The sequence below is a fragment of the Anthonomus grandis genome, chromosome 4, assembly GCF_022605725.1.
Source record: "Anthonomus grandis grandis chromosome 4, icAntGran1.3, whole genome shotgun sequence".
In the NCBI taxonomy this organism is placed as follows: Eukaryota; Metazoa; Arthropoda; class Insecta; order Coleoptera; family Curculionidae; genus Anthonomus; species Anthonomus grandis.
This window is the reverse complement of record NC_065549.1, coordinates 37,286,973-37,314,194: the sequence shown is the minus strand read 5'-3', so window position 1 is coordinate 37,314,194 and position 27,222 is coordinate 37,286,973. Positions and strand designations below refer to the sequence as shown.

Genomic DNA, 27,222 nt, shown 5'->3' with positions numbered 1-27,222 from the left:
TCTAGTTTTGTTAGGAATTCATTAGTATTTGAAGGTAAAAAACTGTTCAACCATTTACCCTTAAACATAAGATAATTAAAGTGCACAAAAAATTTTTAAAAGAGCAGCAAGGACACTTTTGGTCAATAAGGGATTTGATAGTTTGGAGGAGTTTTATGCAGATAATTTGATCTGATGTTGTTTTAATGTTTCTGTTTATCGCCATTGACGAAATTTTAATGTATGATTGTTCTTATTGTATTTTTTAGTGTTTCATATATTCTGAAGTTTTTTATATTTCTTGGTCCCTATTATAAGTATTATAATTTATATCTTATATCTACATTTAAATTTTTGTTTCACCAAATGGCTTTGTCAACAACTATGTTATTATATTAAAGCTATTTTTGACTTTGACTTTAGTGTATTTAAGAGTCTTGGAGCGTATTTATAGATCTAATACCGAAATTGTCTAAACCTGATATAGTTTTCTCTAAGTTGCTAATGTGGAAAGTAAAACATCCTTTTATTCAATAAACCCACAAAGTCAAGTATAGCAAGATTCAAATTCCAAAAACTATAAAGCAGACTCAACAAACTTACTATCAAGAAAGGAAAAAGTTCTTAATTCTACTTTACTTTACAACGGTAACTGTTCATCAATCAACATAGTTTTGACATATGTTAAAAAAATTTCCGTGTTAAAGTCTTAGCGTCTCTTTTAATTTTAGGTATAGTACAATTATTTTTTAATCCTCATCCATCGAGAGCAATAAATACGCAATATTTTGGTAAGCTTCCCCCGAAGTTGCATATTTTTGGATCCAGTAGAGAGAAGCAGCGATCAAGAGACAGAAATAGTCATGCCAATTTGGGAGTTGTAAATAAGAGTGATGAAGAGGTAAATTAAAATAACTAATTATTGTTTAACTATATATATATAGAGTGTCCGCATTAGAGTATAATTACGCGTATTAAAACTTTTGTTGAATTTTGATAATTTTTGCAAAGTGAGCTCTTAAACGCTCAATAGAAAATGCTACTGAATGGTGTGCTCGATCTAATTAAGTTGCCATATCTCGTTGGTGTGCTCTTCCAGTACATCATCATCTTCATCCTGCGGTTGGCAATGCGGAGTAGGTTTTTCAGTACGGGATCGCTTGTCCTAAAGGCATTTCTCCTCAGACATTTGTGGTCTCCCATCTTGTCGTCTGCGAGGGACACCTTGTTGGACTTTTATAAAAGTGGTCCTGTTGAGCTTAAAGAGTATCATTAGAGTCACCAGTTTTATCATCGGCGGGAATTTTCTAAGAATTTCCTTTAAATATCAAATCAAATAACCGTTTATTTAGATTAATTTTTTTTCTCTTTACAAACAAATATATTTTATTTACTTTAAAATAGACGGCAAAAATACCCAACCGAGAAAATAGAACTAATAAGATAAACTGTTGTTTAAGAAAAAGCAAACCAGTAGTATTCCAAAGCCTAAGTTTGACTGGAAAAACTTCCCCCCCTTAATTAATAATAAATTAGACATTTAAAATAAAGTTAAAAAGGTATTGTTAATACTAAAATTACAAAAAAAAAACAAGGTTAAAGATTAAGAACAAGTACAAAGATTTTTAACTTAACATAAAAATATAAGACATTAAAAGAACATTTTGGAAAATTTCAATTAATTAAAAAAAAAATTACAATTTGGTTTACTTTGGTGATACTATAATTACTTCATTTGTAATTAGCCAGTTATTATATATTAGTTTACTAATGTTTTCTTGATTTATCTTATTTTTAAGATCAGATGGAAGTAAATTATAGGTTTTTCTTCCTATATAGGTGTAACATCTTTGACCTATTGATTGTTTAGTATGGGGTAGTTGTATTAGTTTGTTTATGTTTGATCATGATTCATATGGTCGAATCTAATGATTTAAATATTGAATTAGTGACCTCAGCAAGAGCTGTCTCACAACTATGCCCCTGTCTAAAACCGGATTGTTTAACGGGTAAAATATTGTTAGAATTTACAAAAGTGCCAATCTGAGTTGCCATTACTTTTTCTAAAATCTTGGATAAGCAAGGAAGGATTGAGATTGATCGAAGGTCGCTAAATTTCTTTGGATTGTTACATTTGCACAATGGACTGACTTTGGCTTACTTGCATGATTCTGGAAATGTACCTGATATAATGAAAAATTTTAGAAGATGTCTAATATGAGGAATTAAAAATGGACAACAGTATAAAATAAGATTTAAATTTAGTTTGTCTTGGCCAACTGCATTTGATTTTAGGTTATAAATGACTTTTAGTATATTGCTATCTGCCACAGAAGTAAAAGAAAATGAATTTGTAATATTGCCTATTATTTAGATAGGATAATAATGTTTCATTATGTATGTTTTGATTATTGGTGCTCATCGACGAAAAATAATTATTTATTTCATGTACGTTGGACAGATATTCTGGAATGTGGTTGAATCTATTTTTTATTATGTTAATTTTTTTAAAGTTCTTGCCATATCTACTTATTGGTACCAAAGTTTACAGAATAGAATACAAGTTGGTTCACTCGGCGCCAGCTCTTTGAAAATCATCGTACAAAGACGCGCCGCTTCTGCAGGTGTGAGCTATAAAAAAACGAGTGTGCAGAGGGGTAATAAAAGCCAAAACTTGGCTATTGATAGTGTTTACCTCTCCTAATACCAATATACGAGTACCTATTTGCATCAATTTGTTACCTGTTTGTACTTATTTGGTCATGAACATATTTGGGATTGTAGGATATAAAACTAGGTATATTGGTTATTATTGTAAATGAAACAAAGATAATAATTACAAAGACTGGTTAAAGTTTTAATTAAATAAGTAGGTACATTATAAATGGACTTAGAGGCTGGCCATTTTATTGATATAATAACTTCAATCTAAACATATTTTTTAACCTAAATACGAAACACATCAACTTATATAAAATAATTATTTAGTATGATACATAAGTACTATGAGTATTTACAAATGTTTTAATATGTTAAGCTTGCTTACATAAACATCTTTACCTTTTTTTTTTAGATTTTTCTTTTTTAATATCGGAATTTATAAATTTTAATGTATAATTAATACGCATCCTTATGTATAAACTTAAAAAATAGTCAATGGGAAATTCATTACAGAGATGCTTAAAGGTAATGTTAGAAAATAGTTTTTTAAGATTATAGCCAATTGCTTCTTGCGCTGATAATTTATTAAATTTAGCGATTAAAATACTTTCTAATTTTATTATGTACTCAATAATGTCTTTTGGAGGTATGGTTAGACCACCAAATAAGGTATTATTTTTATATGCATTTAATTTACAATAAAATAACTCTTTATTAAACAGGCCATTTGACTCAGTTGCAAAATTATTGCATATTTCACAAGAGTGACGTGAGAGACATTTTAAATAAATATCCCGCTACATATACTAAAGCATTTCCTTCTGCGCTTTTTAAATTTACATAATCGTTGGTAAAAACTCGAAGAGAAATATATTTAGTGCATTTTTCCAAGCTTGACACCTAACATTTTTGTTTCATTTAACACTGCATAATATATTATAAAATTTTATTATTTTTTTTATGCGAGTTATTTTAAATGTTAGTTGGGTAGTTAAATAAATAATTATTATATTTGCAATATTCATTTACTAATATTAATCCCTTGCAAAGGATTAAATAGAAGGTTGAGTTAAAGTAATATAAAGGTAATTAAAACTCCATTTTCATAGTTAAAACTTATTTAATAGAATCTATATTTGGTACATACCTTCCTTCATCTTTAGGGCACCTAAAAAACGATATCTGATCTTTCATTCGACTTTCACAACCAACCACTGAACAAATATTTCGATTAGACATTTTATTCTCCACACAATCAATAAAATCCACAACTATTTCTTTTAACTCCACCCTATACACCGAAACGTGAGTAAAACTGAAATGAGCTTGGCGCGCTCGGTATACATCGATAAATAAATGTGCACCAGACCTGGTGCACCGGGCAGACGGGGAACTGCGGGGTGGATTTTGACGGCCGACCGGAGTGACCCAACTTGTATTCTATTCTGTAAACTTTGATGGTACCTTGCTTAAAGACGGTATTCAGATAAGCTTTTTTTTAGCCCTTATAGCCGATGTTGTAAAATTACGAAGTTCTTTATAATAAACCTAGTGATTGGGGTCTTAAGTGGCTCGGAATCTATTAAGAGCTTTAGTGCGAAGTTTTATCATAAGACGAATATTATTTGTAATCCATGGTGAGTATGGTTTGGTTTTACCATTGACACTGACGAGAGGGGCATGTTTGTTAAACGATCTTAATAAACTTAAAGTTAGAAAAAAGAATCAAATGCCTTTGCCACTTGTTGCGCAAGGCCTACCTGAATCCAAACTTTGGTAAATCTTCTGCGTTAGGTGAGCAATTGCGTCATTCGTGGATTCGTTTTTTTGGAAACCATATTGATTATTACTTAATAATTTGTGAGTGTCTAGAAAATGTACTATACTCTCATTTAGAGCCCTTTCAAACACTTTTGATAGACTAGATAACATGCTAATTGGCCTATAGTTTGCTGGTAATGTTGGATTCCCCTTTTTAAATATTGGCTTAATGATAGCTCTTTTAAAGTGACTAGGGCACTCTCCTTTTCAAAAAGAATGTTATATTGTTGATATTGTTTCGGAAGTCGGTATTTCCACTTTCTATATAATTCTCTTTTATTTTTTTCGCAATTTTTTGCCATGTGTTTAAATAGTGGTATAGTGCCGTAATTATACTATTGCTGCTTGCGTCTTTTAATTTAATGTTTACTAAAGCGCTGTTATTATTAAGAGAATTATTTTTTCTTGTAAAGTTTTTTAATGTCTTTCACAATTGTTTACTATTATTTTTATTTCTTGTTCCCTTCTTACTATAATATTTTTCTTTTAATTTTTTTGCCAGTAAATTAGTTTTGTTCCTATGCTCTTTATGTAAAATCTGTATTGTTGTGACGAATTCATAATGAGTTAGTTATTTTATTTGGGTAGTTTTTTTTTAATAATAGTTTGACAAACTATTATTAAAAAAAGCTGTTTTTTCTTTTTTATTTAAAACTTATTGAACTTAAATTAAATTTAGTGTATCGAACGGTATCAATATAGATTTGAGTTCATATTTCTTTTAAATACCTGAATAAGTCTATTTTCTTGTTCTTTTCGATTTTCGTTTTCGACGAGCGTGTGAGATAGTAATTTCTAAATTGATTTTTGCTTTAAGTGACGTGATACCCTATGCTCTTTATATCTAAAATAATTTTCTACAGTTTTATTTCGTTTGTACACCTTATATAGACTATCTCTAGTGTTCATTGAGCTTATAAGTCCTTTAGTTATGCATGGTTTTTGGTTTTTTAAATTAATTGTTTTCATATATTGACCTTTCTTTATGGCATCTGTGAGTATGTTAAGTTGTTAGTGACATCTTCTATGTTGTTCATGTTATAAATAGAATCGAACGAAGTTTCCTAAAGTACATTATTTAGTTTTTCATAGGACATAAATTCTTTCAATGATTCAAACGAGAAAATGAGTTCTTTTCAACCCTAGTATGTTTATTAATGGTGGATTTGAGACCCTGCTCATAAAAAACATTCCAATATTCATTGCTAATCAAGGAATTTTATAGGATATTAATGTTAAAATCCTCCACCAATATTTCTGTATTAAATTTACAAAAGGTTTTTTTAAGTAGTTTGAAAGTCCATCAATGAATAAATTGTTATCTATACTGTGACTCTTATATATTTTGATCCACTTATTTCTGTGATAGTTGAAATATATTCGTACTCTTTCCTGACGTAAAACAATACAGCATCGCTTTTATTTATATCTCCTTAATTGGATATTAGTTGATACCCTCTTAAATTATATAATTGTAAATTTTGAATGTTCCAAGTCTCAGTCACATCATACATATTCTCTTTGAATTGATTTAAAAGCAATTCCAGTTGTTCAAAATTTTTTCTATATCCCATTCTACTTTAACGCAGTCCGGAAGATAATCGACAGTGTGGCTATGAATGACCTCAATCGGTGTAGCGGGTGGATAGTTTTGATAAAGAAAAAGGTCTAGGAATTTCGGTTTCCCATGACGTACTCGTTGTTTTATATCAACAGATGGTGCTGGATCGATCCCGTGATGGCGACTAGAATGCCACCTCTCAGTTTATTGTCTTTGTCACTCCTGATTTTGGCGTAGTTGGCCAAGGGGAACGTCTGTTGAAGGTTAAGGAATATTTCGTGGATCCTGAAAACATCAATCTTATGGAGCCCCATGACGGTCGCTAAACGAAAACGAAACGGCGGCCATGTCGAGCTCGTAAAGATTTTAAAAAGACACCTGGACACGTCAATTTAGATTACCAGGGTGTCGTTGTCAGACTTAGATTTAGCGGACTGTATTAGGTTTTGAGATAAATTGACATATAATATGGTTCTTTCTTTTTTTTTCAAATAAATTTTTGAACGTACATTAGTGATGCATAATGGCTTAACTTGTCTTCATTGAAGTCGGGCTTGGTAGCGCTACCAGTTCATCGTTTCTTCCATATTAGGCACTCACACGTTAGATAAAGTTTAAGTCTATTAAAATTAATGCATTAAATAATTACTGCACGAAAATGACTGGCGGTCGATATGTATAAGGCTATTAGCGGTTAGCTGTTTTACAAAGCCTACTTGCAAGTTTGTGCAGGTACTTCTGCACGTACCTCCTTTCAATTTTTGGCAATGCATTTGACCTTCATTGCGCAAGGTCACTAAGGTTACAAGCCCGCAAAACAATGCACGTATTTTCGCGGAAAATATATTTTAAATAAAATGGTTGATTATGAAAGAACCATCCTATAATTTCCCAATTTAAACATTCCTAAAAATAATTTTAAAAAATATTCCATATTAATTAATCTTGGATTGATATCCAACACAGGGGGAAACATATAGGCGAACAACACATTTTTGGAACATAATACCGCCTCCTTCTGGCATCGTTAGCCAGGATGGAACTAACGAAAGGTGAAAATTTTAAAGGTCTTCCGATTCTCTTTACGGCCATACCTAGTTTAAAGGATTTTACTTCAGCGGTTTTCAAACTATTGCCTATGTTAACATTTAATGCAGTTTTTTAGAAAATAATCGCTAGGTTTGGGTTCTAATTTGTCACCTTTTCTGGCAGAAGTTTTCATGTCTTTTATTGCAAAGATAACATTAGAAAGCAACTTATATAAAAGTTTTATTACATGTTGGTGTGATGTGATGTCTTGCACTGGTTGTTTCCGGTCTAGCTGATCGCTCTTGCCGGTTTTCTGACTCGTTTGTTGGGTCTAGGCGCCTATCTTTTTTTCTTCTGGTCGCATCGGAGTGCTTTGGCTGTTGAGGCTCGAAGTATAGGATTGACTGCCGGGACGTGGAAAGGTTGGTTATATTTATAGGTTTCGGTATTTCTGTGATTGGTCAGTTGGCGGCGTGGAAGACATGCCCCCAAAAGCGAGAAATTGATCCGTTGACCATGGATCTTTTTCGGAGTGAACTTGAATTTTGATTTATTTTTAAAATGTGTTTAAAAAGGCTTTGTTTTTATTATTTAAATAACTTATTGTTGGATGTTTGTGTGTGGAAGAGAGTGGGATTTTACATTGTTTTTTGGGTTTTTTAATTAAGAAAAGACGCCCTTCCATGGGCGGTTTTCCCTCCACTTAAGTGGGAACTTTTTGAGATCGTTATTCTCGAGGGCCCTGACACGCTCTTTGAATTTCGTGTGTTTTCGTTTCATAAACTCCTCTATGGTCTCTATACGGCAATCGTCCCTGATATCTATGTTTCGTACATATCTGGGCGAGTTCGTAATTAATCTTAATGTTTTATTTTGAAAGCGTTCCAGTTTTATTAAATTTGTTTTTGGTATATTTGTTAAGACGCATGAGCCATAGAGGAGTTTAGGTCTGATTATTTGTTTATATAAAAGCAGTTTATTTTCAATTGACATTTTATTTTTTGGGCCCAAGAATGAATACAATCCCTGTATGAGGCCATTGCACTGATTGAGCTGCTTTTTAATGTGATAATTAAAATTGTTTTTTTCGTCAAAAAAGACTCCCAGGTAGCGTACCTCGCTCTTCCAGGGGATTTCAGTGCCCAACATCACCAGGTTTGGAATGTCGCGGTCTACTTTTTTGGTAATTAAAATTGCCTCCGTCTTGTTTTCATTGATCTTTATTTTCCATTTTAGTGCCCATGCACAGATTTTTTCTAAGTGGCTTTGTAGATAGGCTTTTAACTGATCCAGGTATCTGCAGCTGGCAAAGACGCAGGTGTCATCTGCGAATAGCGCCAGTTGAGAGTAATGATCATTCTTTGGTACATCCGCCTGGTAGATATTAAAAAGCGTGGGTGAAAGTGGGGATCCCTGCGGAATTCCCGCTTTTATTTCCCTAAAGGGTAGGGTTTTGTTTTCTATCCTTGCTGTGAAGGATCTGCCCTTTATGAAGTTTTGTATTAGTTTTATCATACCAGTGGACATACCAAATTTTGACATTTTAAATATTAGGCCGCCATGCCACACTCGATCGAAAGCTTTCTCGATATCGAGCGTGATCATGGCGGTTGAATTTCTCGAATTAAAAGAATCTATTAAATTTTGTTGAATTCTTGCCAGCTGCATTTCTGTGGAGAGACCCCTTACAAAGCCGTATTGTTCTTTTGGGATAATTTTAAGTTCTTCTATTTCCTCTATCAGCCTGTTTAGTACCGCTTTTTCAAATATTTTGCCTATTGTTGGTAACAGGTACATGTTGGTGTAGGAATGTGGAGGATGTTTTCACTATTTTCACTGGTTGAAAAATGGAAAATGATCTACGAGATTTTTTAAAACGTCGTCCACCCTTTTTAGATCTATTAATCAAGAAATCTAGTACAAATTAATTGGAGGTTGAAATTTTTAGAAAAACTTTAACAATTGACAATGTTATCCTTTACCATTTTCTTCTAACCATTCTTTTAATCAAAATTTTTCAGCATTTAATTCACTTTTTCACAGACTTTTTAATATGCCTCTTTCTTTAAATGACTTTCAAAAATAATTAAAAGCTTTATTTCAGATTTGTAAAAACAACGAATATCCTAAAAATGTCATTAATAAAATTATATTTTAAACACCTCAATAAATCGTTAAATAAATAACTCTTTTATAAAGATGATAAAGCCTCTGTATACAGAAGTATTACATATTTGATAAATTATACAACCAAATTACCAAAAGTTTTTTGAGACATTCAGATAATAAATTATGTGTGCGCTATCATACTTTTAATAACTTGTCTAAGCACCGGGTTAACACCAAAGATAATATTAAAAAATTTTAGAGTCTAGAAAATTTGATGATGATGAGTGAACTCATTGAAATGCATTACTAATGACTAAAATATTAGCAGTTTCATTTGTGGAGAACTATTCCGTCCCTTCGTTACCCGCTATATTATAGCTACTCCACTTCAAGAATAGACTTCTACATACAAATACAAGCTAGTTCTATGGTTGAAACCTTTGATCTGATGCTAACAAAACAGTTTTACTACTAACCCAAACTCTTTATTTTAATTTATAGGAGATTAAGACTTTTAATCTTGAAGATGCTAACATCGTTACTGAAACACGTATCGAAACTAAAATAAAGAGTTTGGATTAGTGTTACAACTGATCCAAGAATGGCGTGTGGAAGTTCTATGTCGCGTGACTTTCTCCATGTCAGAAAGTTCATATTCATTGTATTAAAAGAATTTTTCGCAACACAACCACCTTTAAGCCCGCTAAAAAACTTTTTTTATAAATGGTTTAACGCGAATTAAGTAGAATCCGATTTAAAATAGAATGGGCCAGGAGCGTCATCAACATGCGTTGTTCCCATCTCACTTTAAAACTAAATCCCGTTCGTTGCTGGAAAATTTTACCAGTGGCATAGTCAATTGTCTTACTAGAAAAATGGTACTTTCAGAAAGTGAAAATAAAGCCAGTAAGTAATGTTGTAATTCTATTGCATAGTTTTACTGTAAGAGTTGTTTTTTTAAAGCTTTTATTTAACTTGCAATGTATGTATCTACCTATGTTTGTTCGCTACATATCTTGCAACTCCAATTTTAGTCACTTCGAGATGTCCAATTAACGTGAAATTTGAAACACACACGTATTTCCGACGACAATGCATTTTAGTGCTATCATAACAAAGAAATTGAAAATGGCGGACAATTTTTTTTTTTGTATTTACCAACCGATTTTGATGAAACTCGATTTTTGGGGCCAGAGATTACGAATTTAATGACACAACACTAAAAATGGCGTTCTTAACATGGCGCTAAAACTAAAGAGTAAAAATATTTAAAAAAAAACTTTTATTTAAAATGTACTAAAATGTTAAAAATATTTTTTTTTTGGTCTTTGAGATAGCAATGTAATATAGATTGTTTTTGGTAAAAGCTTTTGGGCGACCCCATAATTATCATTAATATCTCTGGGCGCCCCACAAGCTTTTAACAAAAACAATCTACATTATTTGCTATCTTAAAGACCAGAAAAAAATAGTTTTAACTTTTTAGTACATTTTAAATAAAAGCTCTTTTTCTGTTTTTTTTACTTAATTTTTTTAAGTAAAAAAGTAGGTATATTTTATTTACCATGGAGATATTTTATTTGAGGATAAGTTGAGGTACATACTATTAATATGGGCTTCAGTAATAAAATAACATTCCAATTTTGTAAAACGCCATTTATTTAAATAAATTTTAGCTTTATTATTTATTCTACTGCAGACGACTGAAGAGGCGAGCATCCTAAATCATCTTCCGATTCATCTCCGTCACTCCCGCTGTCGGTGTAGTCACTTTCCTCTGATGATGAACCCGTATTTACTACAAAACATAGTTTATCCACAGATTCATCGAAGAGATGCTCCTTTTTTATCAATTCTTGCTCAAATTTTTTGCATGGTCACAAATATTACACCACTCTTCTTCGGATACTTCACTAAATTTTTGCCTTGCCAGTGCTTCGGTATCTGCTAGTTTGAATGTAGTATTATGAGCTGCTACCCAGTTTTTAACTAAAGCCCATATTTTTTCAATGGGATTTAGTTCAGGGTGATAAGGAGGCAATTGTAACACACAGTGTCCATGTTGCTCTAGCAGATTATCCAACTTGTATTTGGTCGGAAAACGAAATTTATTTTATTTCATAATATTATAGAGCTGTGGCTTAGTTTTTGTGGAATCCACTGGTATTCCTTTTCAATTCAATCAGGCTATCATTTCATCCTTCCTAGAAGCCGTTGTGATATTCTTTTGTGTAGGGACATTATGATATGCAGCATTGTCCACAATGAGGACAGACCTTACAGGTAAATTCGGCAGTAATTGCTTTTGAACCAAGTTCATAAAATTATCGTGGTTCATATCTTTGTAATAGTTCCCAGTTTTTGTACCTGTAACAACAGATAAGTAAAGAGTAAAATATAATTATTATTTTATATGAAAATAGATGTATGACCCAAAACGCAACTAAAAGTACCTGATTTGAATATAAGTAATCCGTTGCTAACGAATACTCTGTCTCCACCAGCATGTATTATAATTAATCGTTGGAAATTGGCCGTTTTATGCCTTTAGAAGTATCATCATACCATCCTTTACTTTGGACGTGACTACTATGGATATAGGTTTCGTCCGTGTAAATTATGTTTCGACCTTCAGCACGGTATTTTTTCTAGAAAATTAATTCTTTTTAGGCGAATGTCGTGTGATTCGCACAAAATTTTTCTCTGGTCAAGCATTTTTTGCCATCTAAAAACAAATGTCAGTAAAAAACTTAAAATAAAATGTGAAATAAATTTTTACCTAAATCCATTTTGCTTTAGGAGCAGTCTGAAACTGCTTACGCTGATCGATTCCGTTAATAATTGGCGATCGTTGATTTTTGTAACACACCTACAATATTTGACCATATTTGAACACTGCTTGTACAGTAATTAGTTTAATTACATACCCTTTAATCTCGGTAGTTTCTTCTCCATTACATAAAAATTGTAACCAATTTCTCTTATATCTTTTATCTGATGTGGCAAGTTCGTTTTCTTGAAAAGATGATTTTGAATATACAGGGTACCCTAGAAGTCAACGATAAAACTTAAGGAGAAAAGAGGGGGAGGGTCATTTAGATAACCCTATATGTGGATTCATTTGTTGATTGTTAAAAAGCTATATAAAATTAAAGCGATATACTACATTTTTTGATTTTTGATTTGAGAAATTGGTTAAAACAAATCTGTTGAATTAGGTTTAGGTTTAGGCGAGTAAGTATTTAAAGGCAAATTGCATTGTGTGAGCGTCCATTAGAAAAAGTATCTATGGTGTTTGCAAAATTTTTATAATTAAATAGACACCCTTAAGAATCAAACATAGCCAAAAATAAAACCGTATAGAGTACCGCATTTGTTTTGCCTAACTTTTTTAGTGCACGCAATATTCGATGTAGATAAAAATAACTTTTTTACAAACAATAATTATTGATCAACCGCATTTAACGTTATTTTGATTCTTAATAACGATAACCTCCCCCTTTTCTCGCCCTCGGCTACCGAGACATTCTGCATAGCTAAAACACTTTAGTGTACAAATTTTAGCTAAAAAACATAAGGCACTGAATTGAAGTATAATATGTAATGTATGTAATATCTCCCTGACTAAAATCATTGATTAACAAAATAGAATAAAAATCTAAAGTATTCTAATAAAATAATAAAATGTCACATATACCTGTGATTTTTTAAAGGTATAGTAATTCTTTCTTTTGCCTCTTGCTGCATGAAACTACTCACATTCGCCACGATTTCTCGCCCTTGACTATGAATAATAAGAGAAAAAAAAATGAAAACTCCAAGTCTCAGTCTCAAAATGTCTATTTAATTATTCAGGTGACATGTTTCGCTAATGAAGCATCATCAGACCTTATAGCTAGGTGACCTGCTAAGTACAGCAGGTGCTAAGTACTTAGCAGGTGCTAACTACTTAGCAGGTCACCTAGCTATAAGGTCTGATGATGCTTCATTAGCGAAACATGTCACCTGAATAATTAAATAGACATTTTGAGACTGAGACTTGGAGTTTTCATTTTTTTCTCTAGTTACGTAAGTCTCTTTGAGATAATGGACGAGTTCTTTTAATGTGAATAATAAGACCACGCTTTCCAACTTTTTTTGGAGACATTGTTGAAAAACTAATTTCTGCACTAATATTAAAAAAAATAATTTGCACCCTAATATTGACATGAATATAATTTGTGTCTATGAATATAAGACACAAGCGAACACGATAAAAGCACAGTACCAAATGGCAAATACTAAAGGACTTAACGCTAATCGTTTACCGTTTACGCTTGATTCAGGTAAATTTCCCATAACAGGCTTATTTTCAAGACTTTGCCCCAGTACCTATAAAATATAACAACTTGGCTACGTCAAAAAGGTGCTCTCTATAGCGAGGGATGCATCTTTATCGTTCGACATCTATTTGAAATGTAATTTCGCCTATGCGAAAGCGGTACAGCGTTGTCACTGCATTTTTCATTAGTATTTGTGTTGAAACTACGGTGAAATTAATATAACGCGCCTCTGTCCCAATATAGGTGGTGCATTGAGAGAGAAAGGCTTTACTTGCGTACTCTTTTGGTATGACGCTCGTGGCCCTTTTATCTTTTAATCGGACTTTACACAAGCCGGTGAACTTCCATTTAAAAAACTTTTATTATTTACTAAAAGATACACACGATATTCTTATATTAAAATCTTAAAATTAATTGAACGATTAGCCGAACAGCAACTAGCTTTGACACTGGCGTGATTATTCGGCGTTATTCTTATGGTTTGTGGATATCACTCGCGGATACACTGTAAAAAGCTTAAAAATTTTTTATTTAATTTTATTTTTTCTTTAGGAAAACTTAGACAATACAGTAACAGGACCATCCGCTTGGCCTACTTCAGGTCTTTCCAAATACCTCTCGAGAAGTAGGTCATCATTACATGAGGAGACTGGTATTATAATACATAAGATAAAATAATGTTTGTTTGTAATACGTACTCTATTTTAGATGGAAAACCTAACCGAAGCCCTAGTGCGACAAGGAGCGCAAGTTTAGGCCCTAAAAATTCTAGTTTTACTTCTCACGTCGCTTCTAAATCTAAGCCAAACGCATCTCTAAATACAGGTTGAATATTATGACATTAAATAATTTAAGATCAATCTAATAATCCATATTTTTATTATAGGGATTATTTACCTTCCAAAAGACTACAAACCAGAACAATCATTGGAAACCCTAGAGAAACGTTATAATTTTATTTCGAAGACATTCCACGTTGATAGTGGTAAAAGTTACAAATTTTTTAACGACCCTCGAGGGACAGAATCGAAACCACCATTTGAAGACTGTCTAGTACAAAATGCTTTTACTAATTTTATTTATGCTGAGAATTTTGAAGAGCAGAGGGTAAGTGATGTCAGGAGAAAATTTGATTTCCATACGGATTACTCTATTAACCAAAAAAATTTCCCACTTAAATAAAAAAGTAACAGCAACTTTGATTTCTTAAACAAATGTATATCATAACATTGTTTGAATCTCTATTTAATTCGACATTGGATAGGTGCCTGAAGAATATACTGCTACTCTGTCCTGAAATTTTAGCATTTTTATTAATTTAGTTGTATAGAAAAGTTCTGTAATGAAAGTCTTTTCGTCAAAAATTGTCGATGTTACACTATGTCCACTTCAAAATGGACTTTTTCCTTAATAAAGTCCAGTTCAGAGATTTATTAGCATCTTTGATGTGTCGCAGATGCCGCACTTAATAGTCCGCGCCCCTATGTCGTATTTATTATCGCATGATATACATGTTTAAATGCCAGAATTTTATATAATTTATCTATGAAAACATTTTAAATATACGTAAAACCCCATGTTTTACACTATTTTTTATTTTTCTTTCGAAAATGTCAATCTTGAGAAAGAAAATAATATCAAAAAATTGACCGCGAACTAAAATCCAAGCATCTTACAAAACATTTTAAACACTCCCAGCACTCACAGATTTCTCACCTTTTTTTAGCCAGTCTATTAAACAAAGATAAAAACATCTGCGTTCTGGCAACTCCTACTTTAGGCTGTGCGAGTGATTGTGTATCTCTCTCTATCGCACTTATTTTGAGGATTACGGGGCCGTACCCAGATCAATTTTTGGGCTGTTTTTGTATTACTTTTATCGTGTTTTTAAAGAGATATTTAAGGATGTGTCTATCGCCTTTAAAATAGTTCTGTTGGATGGGTCTATCACCTTTAATAGTTGGGAGGGAGGTCATGTGAAATTATTATTTGATGGGTTTTGCTTTTTACATGTTTATGAAAATGGAGAATTTAGAATTTGGCCTGTATTCGTCTGAATTTTTTGCAGTTTTTACTGTGAGGAAGTGTTTTTTTTTATTTGTGTTTGTGAATTTTGGTATTATTTCTTTTGGTATTATACCTAAATAACTTAAAATGTTCCTGAGAAAATAGGCAGAATAATTTAGCAAATGAAATGAGATCGTGGATGCACAAGTGGACAGTGATTTAGACTCACATAGTTCTGATAGTTTCTAGTGTTGAGGAAGCAGAGGAAGAAGCAAGGAAAGTAGAAGCTACAGGGGAAAATCAAGCAGTTTTAAAACGTAATTATTTAAGTACAGACGCCAAACAAATTTGTTTAAATGTCTATAATAATCTAAGGAATAATCCTCAGAAAAAAAGGAAAGATGCAAGACAATTAAAGGGACTTGACATGGATATTGCCAAATTGCTAAGGGAAGTTGTGTATTCTAAATACAAAAAAAAGGTTCTGACCATAGAGATGGTTAAGGACACCTTATATGAAAGGGACAAACATTTCTCAGTTTTAACCTTGCGGAGATAATACCTGATAAATATATATCATATTATGTATAAATAAAAAAAAAACAATAATAAAGGACATTGAATGTGGCAGCCAAAAACCCCGTTAGTAATAACCACCAACACCCCACTGATGGCGCTAAAAACTAAACTTATTAAATTAAAATTTTTGGTTAAACTTTACGTACTTAAATCTTACCTTTAATTTAAATATTATCTTGCTATCAACTATCCTGAATTTCTAACTTTATAAAACTAAACCCAGAAATCCCGAATAATGAAATTTGAAATACAAATAAATTTCAATGCCGGACCTGTGCAACTTTTCACGCTTGAGTGGCTGAGACTGAGGTGAGACGTCTTACAAAATAGTACGTGGGCATCTGTAGTCAAATTTTACGAATCAAATGTATAAGTTAAAAAAAAAAATTAAAACATTTATTTATTTAATGGAATGATTAAATATCGCTTAGACTATTACTTTATGACTCTTTCCGCATAAAATTTTACGATTTAAATATGCATGCGATATGAAAATACAAGCAACACCGGCCCACGGACTATTCGCGGCACATCAAAGATTCTAATAAATCTCTGAACTGGACTTTATTAGTTTAGTTGTGTTAGACTGCGTTTTAAAAATTAAGGAAAAAATTGGCATTCAGTGAAAAATCAGCCAACCTATGCCTTTGTCACGAACAGACATTAAAGCCATTCATAAGGTGTTTATTTATGATGCGCCAAACGACGAATTTGGTGACAATATAGTTCCAGCTATTTTCAAAGAACTTGACGAAATGCTAACTAAAAAGATATGTGATCTAGAGGCAAGGGTGTCTTCTCTTCAAGACATTTTTTGTATTAGCCAATCAGAAATTGTGTAACTTCGTCACGATAGAACAAATTATTAGAGATCAATGATGCGCAGGACCAACATACAAAAAACCATTAGGTTAGGGGTGAATAATCGACTGCTTAAGTGCTACTGAATTTTTAAATAGAATATTTGTACAAATTTATCTAAAGCGGTAGAATTGCTTTGTTACTTTATCTATTAGCAGATTTTTCTGTTGGTTTCACAAATGAACAAATGTTTTTTTCTTTAAGATGGGTAAAATCGGTTAATTTCGACCACAGAGTAGGTGGATTCATAAAAAAAATAGTGTAAATGGAATGTAGGGTAAAATCGGTCAGGTAGTAATATTTTGAAATTTATTTTATTTTAAAATTTCAACATTAATTTACACTCACTGAGCAAAAGTCACAGATATGCACTGAAGCTTTTTCTTATCTAGTCAGCATGAGCCCAGGTCTTAGAACATTGAAAGGCTAGAATTAGTAAACAACAACTTTGTTTGAGTTCAACATGTGCAGAGAGGCAAGGGAGATGTTTTGTTTACAAACATATTCATTGATTCTCTGCTGTCAAGTTTACACGCATTTTGAAAAGAGGATATTTTTAGCTTTATATCAACACATATAATAATGTTAATTAAACGTGATTTTGGATTAAAAATAAAAGGTACAAGTAGATATATGTTATTCTAAGCGCAAATATAACATTTTCAAAGCAAGAAAACATTAGTACAAGTTCTTTGTTTTTTCTTTAGTTTCTGGTTGTCCTATGGTTGGAACCTTTGATGTGATGCTCAAATTACGAGACAGTTTTATCACTAACCAACATTCTTTATTTTTATTCTCTACTAATTTTTAAAACGCCTTTAACTTTGTTTACTTTTGTTTTTTATGTCACAATTTATTTATTTTTGTAAGCAATATTTTAATTTCTGGATCAAATTATCTTTGTTCTTGTGAGAGTCAACTTTTATCTAAATAATAAAATAAAAATCAGTCATTCGCCTTACCTATTTACTATGAATATAGCAGAAATAAGCATAAAAGTCGAATAATACTAAAAAATCACAAAAAATGTAATAACTCCTAAACTAAAAAAAATCGGATCATATACATGGGGGTGATTCGGATTCCCCTAGGGTTGCTCTATCTCTGGGCGCTCGCTTGACACTTTTTTGGAACACCCTGTATATACCGGGTGTTGTTATGGTGATGTCCTTAATCGAGAGCTGTCTTTTCTCCTTCTTCTTCCTGCAAAAATTTATTTCCATAAAATAAAGATTATTATAAAAAGAATCAAATTAGATTTTAATAATTTTCATACATTAGGCTGGCATATCGAGTTGGCGCTTGACACAACCAAGTGGCAATTACATTTTTCCTCAAGTCCGATTCATCGAATACTTGGTTTGGATTTGTCTTTTGGAGTTTCCATTATGCACATACTAGAAGAAAATTGGTAATTTGATTTTTTTAATTCAAATGTCTTATACTTTATGCAATTAATATTTAATACTTACTTATTATACATTTTAATAATTGGATTTGATCAAATGCATTTTTTGGCGTCTCTCCTTTTCTCGTTTTAGAAGTCATGTTAAATTGCCTGGCCACATCGTCAGATAAAAACCTTTTCCAAATATTGGTTGTCAACTCAACATGATTTCTACCCCCCACAGATTTCATATTGTCCACCTGCAACAAAACAAACAGTAAATAACCATTAGCAATTATGCAGATAATACAAATATACTTCAAAATCTCTGAAAAAAATATGCATATTGTTTTGTAAGTATGCTTACAACTTTATTATTGAAACTTTTATCAACAAGTTTCTTCTCAAAGTCTGCAAATTTTCCTGGCGTCGAGATAACTGGATGTTCGTTAAATTTTTGGTCTATATCATCTTCAACAGCACAGGGACGTACTTGTTCTTGTCTTCATAAACGGTAATATTGTTTGTAATTTAAAGCATAATATATTAATAATAAATATTTATCATGTAAATATTTTTTGACGACGTCACTGGTAAAGATTACTTGTGTCGATGGAATCAACAATGCGATCGAGCGGCGTTGCGGTGTTGTTGCCTTTTTTTCTAATATACGTTATCTACATTTATTTAACTTTGAATGTTGACTTCTTTATAGACTATTTTATCGTATTTTATTTAAAAAAATGCTCATATTTTATTAAAGAGAAATAGTGTTGTTTTGCGTCTGTCAAAATAAGTGACACATTTTTATGATATTATAAAGTGTGTTTTTTTGCCATTTCTACATAAGCATTTGGCATCATTGCATCAGAGATGTTGCAAGCAAACGAACTGCCCATAGTTCCACGGGAATTCTAATTCTAGCCTTTCAGTGTTCTAAGATCCAAATTGTCCACAAACAGAGCAGATTTAATCAATTTCTCTTTCCCGTCCAAGTGGAATTTACAGTTTTTCAGTTTACCTGTAATTTTTAATTAATCATTTTCTTGTTTTTTTTTTTTGGTTTTTTAATGTCTTTTAATTTTCAAGCTCTTCTTTTATTGGGGTAAATGTTCATATTTGAGAATGTTCCTTTTTCGCAGTAAAATTTTCCATTGAAACACTGGAGGTGAACATAACTCTTTAAAAAAATCTTTTCCGGTTTTTCTTTAATTTTCAAGGTTTTGTCACCATCATCGCTCAAACTTCCGCCAGTTCTTCCAAAATGAATTCGACGAGTCAGACGAATCTTTGACTAGTATTACGTAAGCTGTTAAATTTTTCTGGAACAGTGTCACTCAATCCACTTGGGTCTGGTTCTGGCGAAGAAGTCGTATGTGTGGGTTCTATGGATTCTAAAATATTCTGTGATGAATTTTTCTGCTATGGTAAATTTCCTGGAACCATTGTATTTTGCGGATCGTTATTATCTTCATGGATATGTACATAAGTCTTCTTCACAAAACGTATCACGATTGATGGGAAATATTCCGGTGGTTTTAAATGCCTTTAGAGCCTTCTCTATCGTAGTCACCTTAATGTAAACATTTTTAAAAAGTTCGACAATATTAGAGTCTTTGATTTTTTCATAATTTCTACTTTTCACGTACTTATCGCCTTCTTATTGGTACGAAATTTTCAAGGACTTAAAGAAAGTGACGTCCAGAGGGTGCTGTGAGATGTATGGGGTGGAAGCAATAGTAAATGAATTCCAGAATTTTGACAAAAAGTGTAGGAAGCTAAAGTAGAATGAGTGGAACGGTTATCCAGTATTAGAAGAATGGGTTACTCTTTAGTAGTCAAATCCAATCATTATTGGGAAAGTTTTTAACCATTAAATTAAAATATTTTAAAAACAGTGCCTTAAATCATAATTTTGAAAGAGTAACTTTTTTTCCAAATTAAATGGAGAATCTAACAGTTTACTTCTTTTAAGAAAATCTCGCAGATTTGAGGCAAAAAAGTCCCTCCGTATGTTACACCACTGGCATTGTTTTTTTAATTGATTTCATCAGTAATTGATAATTTACTACAATAACCTGCATGCGAAATTGAATTAAAATTGAGCATTTCTATTAAAGAAGCATTCATATTAAACATTTCTGAGAAAAATTTTATAATGAAAGTCTATTTCTTTTTAAATTCTCTATCACGTATTAAAATTAATGACGTTTATACTGGACCACCCTGTATAGGCTAAAACCATTACTACGTAATTTTTAGCTATATTTTATATTATGTATTTTAGCCAAATCAAGATCGAACTTTTTTTAATTTAATATTCTACAGTTTCCATGTATATATAGTAGTTTAAGTTTTTAATTAGTAATTTATACAACACAAACTTTTTAGGTTAAAAACAAAGCTACAAAATCCCATACATTTCCCATAGATAATTATCATTGGGAGCAAAACTTTAAAGTGAAAAGCGAGAAGCCTTGCAGCTCGAGCGCAATCTGTAAATACTCACAGATCATAACGCAAAGAAGAATCAAGGAGCTTCAAATTTTAGGTAATATACGTTAAGTTATTTTAAATTTTAAGAACATATACACTAGCGAACAAAACTATGGTAACATTTTTACAAGTATAAACAAAAAAAGTGCTATTCATTCAATTTTTTTTTTAAACCTTTAGTTGGCCACCCCTTGGTTAGAGTGACTGCTTGGCCTCACCTTATTATTGAGTCTATTAGCTTCTCACAATAATCGGCTGCAATTGTATTAAATTTTTTCTAGAAAACTAGCCATAGATCTTCTGGCTTTTTAATGTTTCTTTTTGTAATTTGATTTTTCAAGTGGTGCCAACGATCAACTCGGATGATGGGAATGCCAATCCAATATTCGAATTCTTCCTTATTAACAGTATGTTTAAATCATAAAAGTGATTATATCACACATTGCAACAATGTCACTATTAAATCACGAATTAGTCGTGATAAGATGGTAAATTTACCACTAACTGTATGTTCGCGAGATCATTTATATAGAGTAGAAATAAAAAAGGCCCTAAAATCAAAGTCTATACAGATATAATCATTCAAACCTCGCCTATAGGAAATAGTCTATGAGCGTAAGCGAGAGGGGACATATGGAGGGCCACAATACATGCCGTTTTCTAATTAATACGTTTGGCAATACTGATATTTCTGCCGCAAGGCTCTCCGCTCGCTCATCGAAAAACGAGACAATTCTTATCCCCACCACACTGCACCGCCAATATGAGATTGCATTTTAAACGTTTAACGTTATTTTTATTCCTAGCTTCCTGCTTAATCATCAAAGATTAAATTTAAAACCGCTTGCTATTTTCTTGTTAAAATGTATTCTCCTGAGGAAAAAAAACAAATTATTAAGTGGTATTATGCCGGCAGTTCTGTCGATGAAATATCAGGCAGAATTGCATTCACGTTCGAAAATCGGTTTCCATCGGAAAAAATGGATGCAATTATCCATAGGTTTGTGACCTTTGGGTGCTTGCAAAATTGCAGGAAATGCTACGCAAATGACCAACCACCTGTTGTTAGACCGCTAGGCGAAGAAAGGGAGCTTCAAGAGGTTAATGTTTGTGCTGTTGCTGAAATGAACTTTCCTTGCAATAGTACAACCATTGCCAAAGGAACGGGTATTGAGCCTTTAAGGGTTAGAAGAATTTTAAAAAGAAATAAGTACAAGTGCTATAAGTTGCAAAAGACCCAAGAAATTTTCCCACAGGAACATGAGAGACGGATGGAATTTTGCCATGAAGTATTGGAAAGAGCAAATCGGGACGAAATGTTTATTAGTAACATTTTGTTTTCAGATTTTCAGAGTCCTCTTTCTCTATTTGTGGTAAACATAATCCGTCCATTACAGTGGGTTATTCGACGGAAAATAAGCACATAAGCATACCAACGCGTACACAATACCCTCAAAAGGTTAATGTATGGGCTGGCATTTTAGGTGATTCAATTACAGGCCCTTTTTTTATCGATGGAAAACTTAATGCCAACAAATACCTTAATCTCTTGAGGGATGAAGTTCTTCCTGCTATTCGAGGGCTCAATATCAATTTAGAACAAGTTTGGTTTCAACATGATGGTTGTCCCGCTCATAACGCATTAGTGGTACGTCAATTTCTCGAAACGTCTTTCCCTGATTGAACAATCAGTGGAAGCGGTACTATTAAATGGCCCGCCAGAAGCCCCGATTTAGCCCCCAATGATTTTTTTCTTTGGGGAAAATGAACCGGTTACTAATTTAGAAGAGCTTTGTGTTAAAATTAGGCAAGCATTTAATAGTATCTCCATCGAAATGTTGTGGAACACGAGAAGGTCATTTTATGATCGATTCACGTACTTCACTGCTAAACAGGGTGGCCTTTTTGAACCTGTACATAAGATAATTTTAATTTTTATTTAATATTATCAAATTAACTTAATTTTTTGCTTTATTTTGAATTATTTTTTTTATTTCCTGTCCAATATTTAGTTACTTTATGTTTACAACATTATTGCAGTCGGTTTTTAGTTTATTTTTTGCTGTTAGGACAGGCAGCAGCAAAGACTCAAACGAAACAATTTTTTTTTTAATTTGCCACAGAGCAGTGCATCCCCGCTTGAACGCCTTAAAAATACTAAAAGGTTTCGGTTTCGGGCTTCGGCGGGGTCCGCTGCTTCGAGTATGTTGTCACAACGTTGCCAGACCTACCGCGATATATAATTCCTATAGGCGAAGTTGATCATATCTATATATTTCAACAAGTCCGCTCACTCTCCAAATTCCACAAAACTTCCTCTCCTGCCGACTCGCCTATGGGACTAGAAGTAATTCTTATAGTTTAGGTGAAGTTACTTGTAGACTGAGATCCCAGGCCCCCCAGACGTTACTTATTTTCTCCCGCTCGAAATTTTCAGAAAATGTACAGTAATATATGTGTACTACACATGCATACTCGCTAGCTTGGGTACGAGGCGCTTTTACAGGTAACAGGTAAGAAAGGGACGTAAAAATATGACTTTCCTTACTTAAATTCTTCCTGCTGCTTTTTGGATATGTTTTACAAAATAGTGTAAAAAATTATTATCCAATATTGCCACACACTTCCTGTCGGCGGCAACTTCCGCCAGACGCCTTAAAGTGTTAGAATCAGCAGGATTCAGAAAGCAATGACAAGACAAAAAATAGTTTAATAAAAGTATTTATTCAAGAAAATTTTAAATTAAAAAATATAATAAATAAATAAATAAATAAATAAATGTCTTCTTTATTCAGCATAAAAATACATGTTTTCTTACTACTAACTACTAAATAAGTAATGGCGAGATCTAGCTTAAAGCTACTCTATCTAACCATATTAATAAGCACAAATGCAAAATTTTATAGAACATAATAGCAGAATAAAAATGTAAAATAATAAATATAATACAATCTGCTATGCGCAATAAATCATAGTAGGTACTTCAATGAAGGACCAGAGATGATTACCTATGTCGGTTTTGAAAAATATTATTTTTAGTTTTTTGTTTAAAGGTTGTTACAGAGAGAAGAGACTTAACTTCAGGTGGTAGTGCATTATAGATTTTTGGAGCATTGTAACTAAATGAGCCCTGGAATTTTGCAGTTTTATGCCCTGGAATAACAAAATTATGCGCGTTTCGTGTGGTTCTGCCGTGAATTTTGGAGTTTGAAATTGAAACACCCTGATCTGACCAACAGGGGAGTGACATGGTCGCATTTACTCATACCAAAACTAAACTTGAGGCACGCGTTTTGAATTTTCTGAAGGCTATTCTTTTCACGTTGATACAAGGCAGGCCAAAACAGAACCTGAGCATAACTAACAATTGACAAAATGAATGTATCACAAAGATGTAGTTTAATATCAGCTGTCAAAAACTGTTTGTTCATATAGAGTATTTTTAATTTATAAAAACATGCCCTCAACAAATTCGACACATGCCCCTCAAACCTGAGATCCGTGTCAAGGACAATCCCCAAATTCTTCTGGTTATTAGAAGGAGGTAAAGGAGATCCATCTATGCTGATCTTCACGGTATCTGGAAGGGGCTTGCCAAAGACAAGGAGTTTGGACTTTGCAGCATTCAATACGAGTCTGTGACTCTTACACAAGTCAGATATGGCTAAAAGATCCAAATTAATAGCATTCACAGCTTCTATGGCCTCCATAAAGTTAAATGAACGATAGATCTGTGTGTCATCGGCGTACTGGTGCGATTCACAAACTCGAAGGAATTTATGAAAGTCACATAGATATAACAAAAAGAGTAAGGGGCCAAGAATACTTCCCTGCGGGACACCCTGATCCAACTGCAAATATTCAGATAGAATAGAATTAATTCTTACCCTTTGACGTCTATTTAAAAGATAATTTTTTAGCAGTTTAAGAGCAGAAGTATGTAGCCCAAAATATTGAAGCTTTGCCAATAAAATTAAATGATCCAGTGTGTCAAATGCACGACTAAAGTCCAGCAATACTAAAACTGTTCTTTTTTTCTGATCAAGAGCTTTAAATATATCATCACAAATATGAAGAAGAGCTGTACTGGTACTATGCTTTGCACGAAAACCCGACTGTGTTACTGGAAGCAAATTTTTAGTTAAGCAGAATTCATTAAGCTGTCGTGTGTCGTTGTGCTGTGTCGTCGTCGTAAAAAAATATATAATGGCGAGTAACGAAAGCACGATAATCGGTTCGTCGATTGATAAACTTAAAGGAAGTGAAAATTATTCGGTATGGAAGTTTCAAATGAGTGCGTTATTAAAGTTAGACAGATTAACTCAGTAAAAAATCACTTAAAAAGTTTAATATGGCGGTTACGCCCCCTGGCGACCATCTTGGAAATCTAAAATTTTTTTCCACGGTATTCTTTTGGCCAAGTCTCTACGACGAATAGTTTCCAAAATACAGCACTTTGCATTCTTATCTGGCCACCCTGTACTACCTTGAAGTATGTAGAGTGTGGATTTAGGTGTGACGTTGGATTCCAGACTGCTCTTCGACGTTCATATAGAAAACATTGTTCAGAAAGCTCTAAAAAATCTCGATTTTATTTCTCGAATTACAAAGGGTTTTAGTAGTGAAACATCATTAATATTATTATACAGGGTGTCCCATTAGTGCGATAACGGACGATAGCTTTTTTTATACAAAGTTACTTTACTGTCTAAGGTGCATAACATAAAAATATTTTTGGATATACAGGGTGATTTATAAATGTGATATGATACACAACTTTTTTAATTTAAAAGGAACACTCTATATTTTATTGCATTTTTGGATTGCTTTAAAAATTCTGCATACCTTTTATGAAGCATCGTCTATACCAAAACTTACCCGTTTGTGAGATATTTAATATTTTATCAAAAAATCGACGTTTGTACGTCTCCACAAAAACAAAAATAATTTACTCATTTGGGATCCTACAAGCCAAATCTTTTGTAGGTTGTGCATACTTACACTTACTTTATGGTCCTATGAGAATTTGATAATATTCTACAGGGTGTTCGCAATACTCTATCCAAAACCAAAAAATGTAAACAACCATATCTTATTTTTTTCAAATGGAATGACCCATATTTTTTTTCTTAAAATGTTCACAATGTGATAAGCTTTCTTTTTTGTTAAGCATGTCCTATACCTATCTATAATAGTTATCGAGTTTTTTACACTTTTTCCTAATTTCGCCCTTAAAATCCACAATAGTCGCGTTTTAATTTAAAAGAAGTTTGCTTAGTTGGCCATGGAAATAACAATTGCACAAAAATCAAGCAATTACTTTGACAGAAGATTTAGTGCTATCAGTTTATCACTAAAGCGAAACATTTTTGCATTAAAAATGAATTTTTAGAAAGAGGATATGGTGAAAATGATTTACTGTTTGGGTGCAAGTGAGAAAAATTGTTTACTGGCAAGCAGAGTTTATGCACAGAGATATCCGGATGCGGAACGACATCCAAATCGATTGGCGTTTGAAAGACTAAAGGAGAGATTTGAAAGAACTGGAAATTTAAATTATAAAATGTCACAAAGACAAAAAACAGGGGCAAATCCACAAAATGAAATGCTTGTTATGCAAGCCCTAGTAGAAAATCCGCATGTCTCTTGTAGGCAAATTGAAAGGCAGTTGGACATTAAAAAATCCACTGTTAATAGAATCACCCCCGGAAACATAAATTTCATCCATATCACGTACAGCTTGTACAAGAATTAAGCGATCAAGATTTTGCTAATCGCCGAAACTTTTGCCACTGGGCTTTGCATCAAATCCAACTGCAACAGGACTTTTCTGACTTTGTGTTTTTCACTGATGAAGCGACATTCCATAAAAATGAATTTGTAAACCGACACAACTTCCATTATTACAACGATGTAAATCCAAGGCATGTGATACCACTGGATCATCCACATAGATGGTCACTTAATGTATGGGCTGGTATCATTGGGACAAAGCTTCTTGGACCATATTTCTTTGATGGGGCAGTGAACGGTCAGAACTTTCTACATTTTTTGCAAAATGAATTCGAAGAAGAGCTGGATGATTTACCGTTACAAACAGTAAGACGAATGTGGCTACAATTAGATCGAGCGCCTCCTCATTTTAGCCGTGTTGTGAGGGCCCATCTAAATGACCATTTTCGAAATAAATGGATTGGCAGGAGAAGACCAGTTGCTTGGCCGGCCAGATCTCCTGACCTCACAAAACTCGATTTTTTCTTGTGGGGGTTTGTGAAAAATCGGGTTTATCAAAGGCCTGTTACCACCAAAAACGACATGAAGCAAAGAATTCGGAATGTTTTTCAAGAAGTAACTAGAGAAATGTTACAGAAAGTAAGCAAATCTTTTGTTAAACGAATTCGTTTGTGTGA

At 32.8% G+C, this 27,222-nt stretch overlaps 1 protein-coding gene across 6 annotated transcripts in view; it reads left to right on the top strand.

Moving 5' to 3' along the window:
- The window catches only part of LOC126735603 (WD repeat-containing protein 81), a 295,976-nt gene that overhangs the window by 60,372 nt on the left and 208,382 nt on the right, over positions 1-27,222 (top strand). For all 6 annotated transcript variants that reach the window (XM_050439654.1, XM_050439652.1, XM_050439651.1 and 3 more), the window contains exons 10-14: positions 711-880; positions 14,035-14,134; positions 14,191-14,307; positions 14,369-14,589; positions 20,708-20,867. In XM_050439654.1, coding sequence (XP_050295611.1) covers positions 711-880; positions 14,035-14,134; positions 14,191-14,307; positions 14,369-14,589; positions 20,708-20,867 — 768 coding nt within the window. The remainder of the gene's footprint in view (positions 1-710; positions 881-14,034; positions 14,135-14,190; positions 14,308-14,368; positions 14,590-20,707; positions 20,868-27,222) is intronic.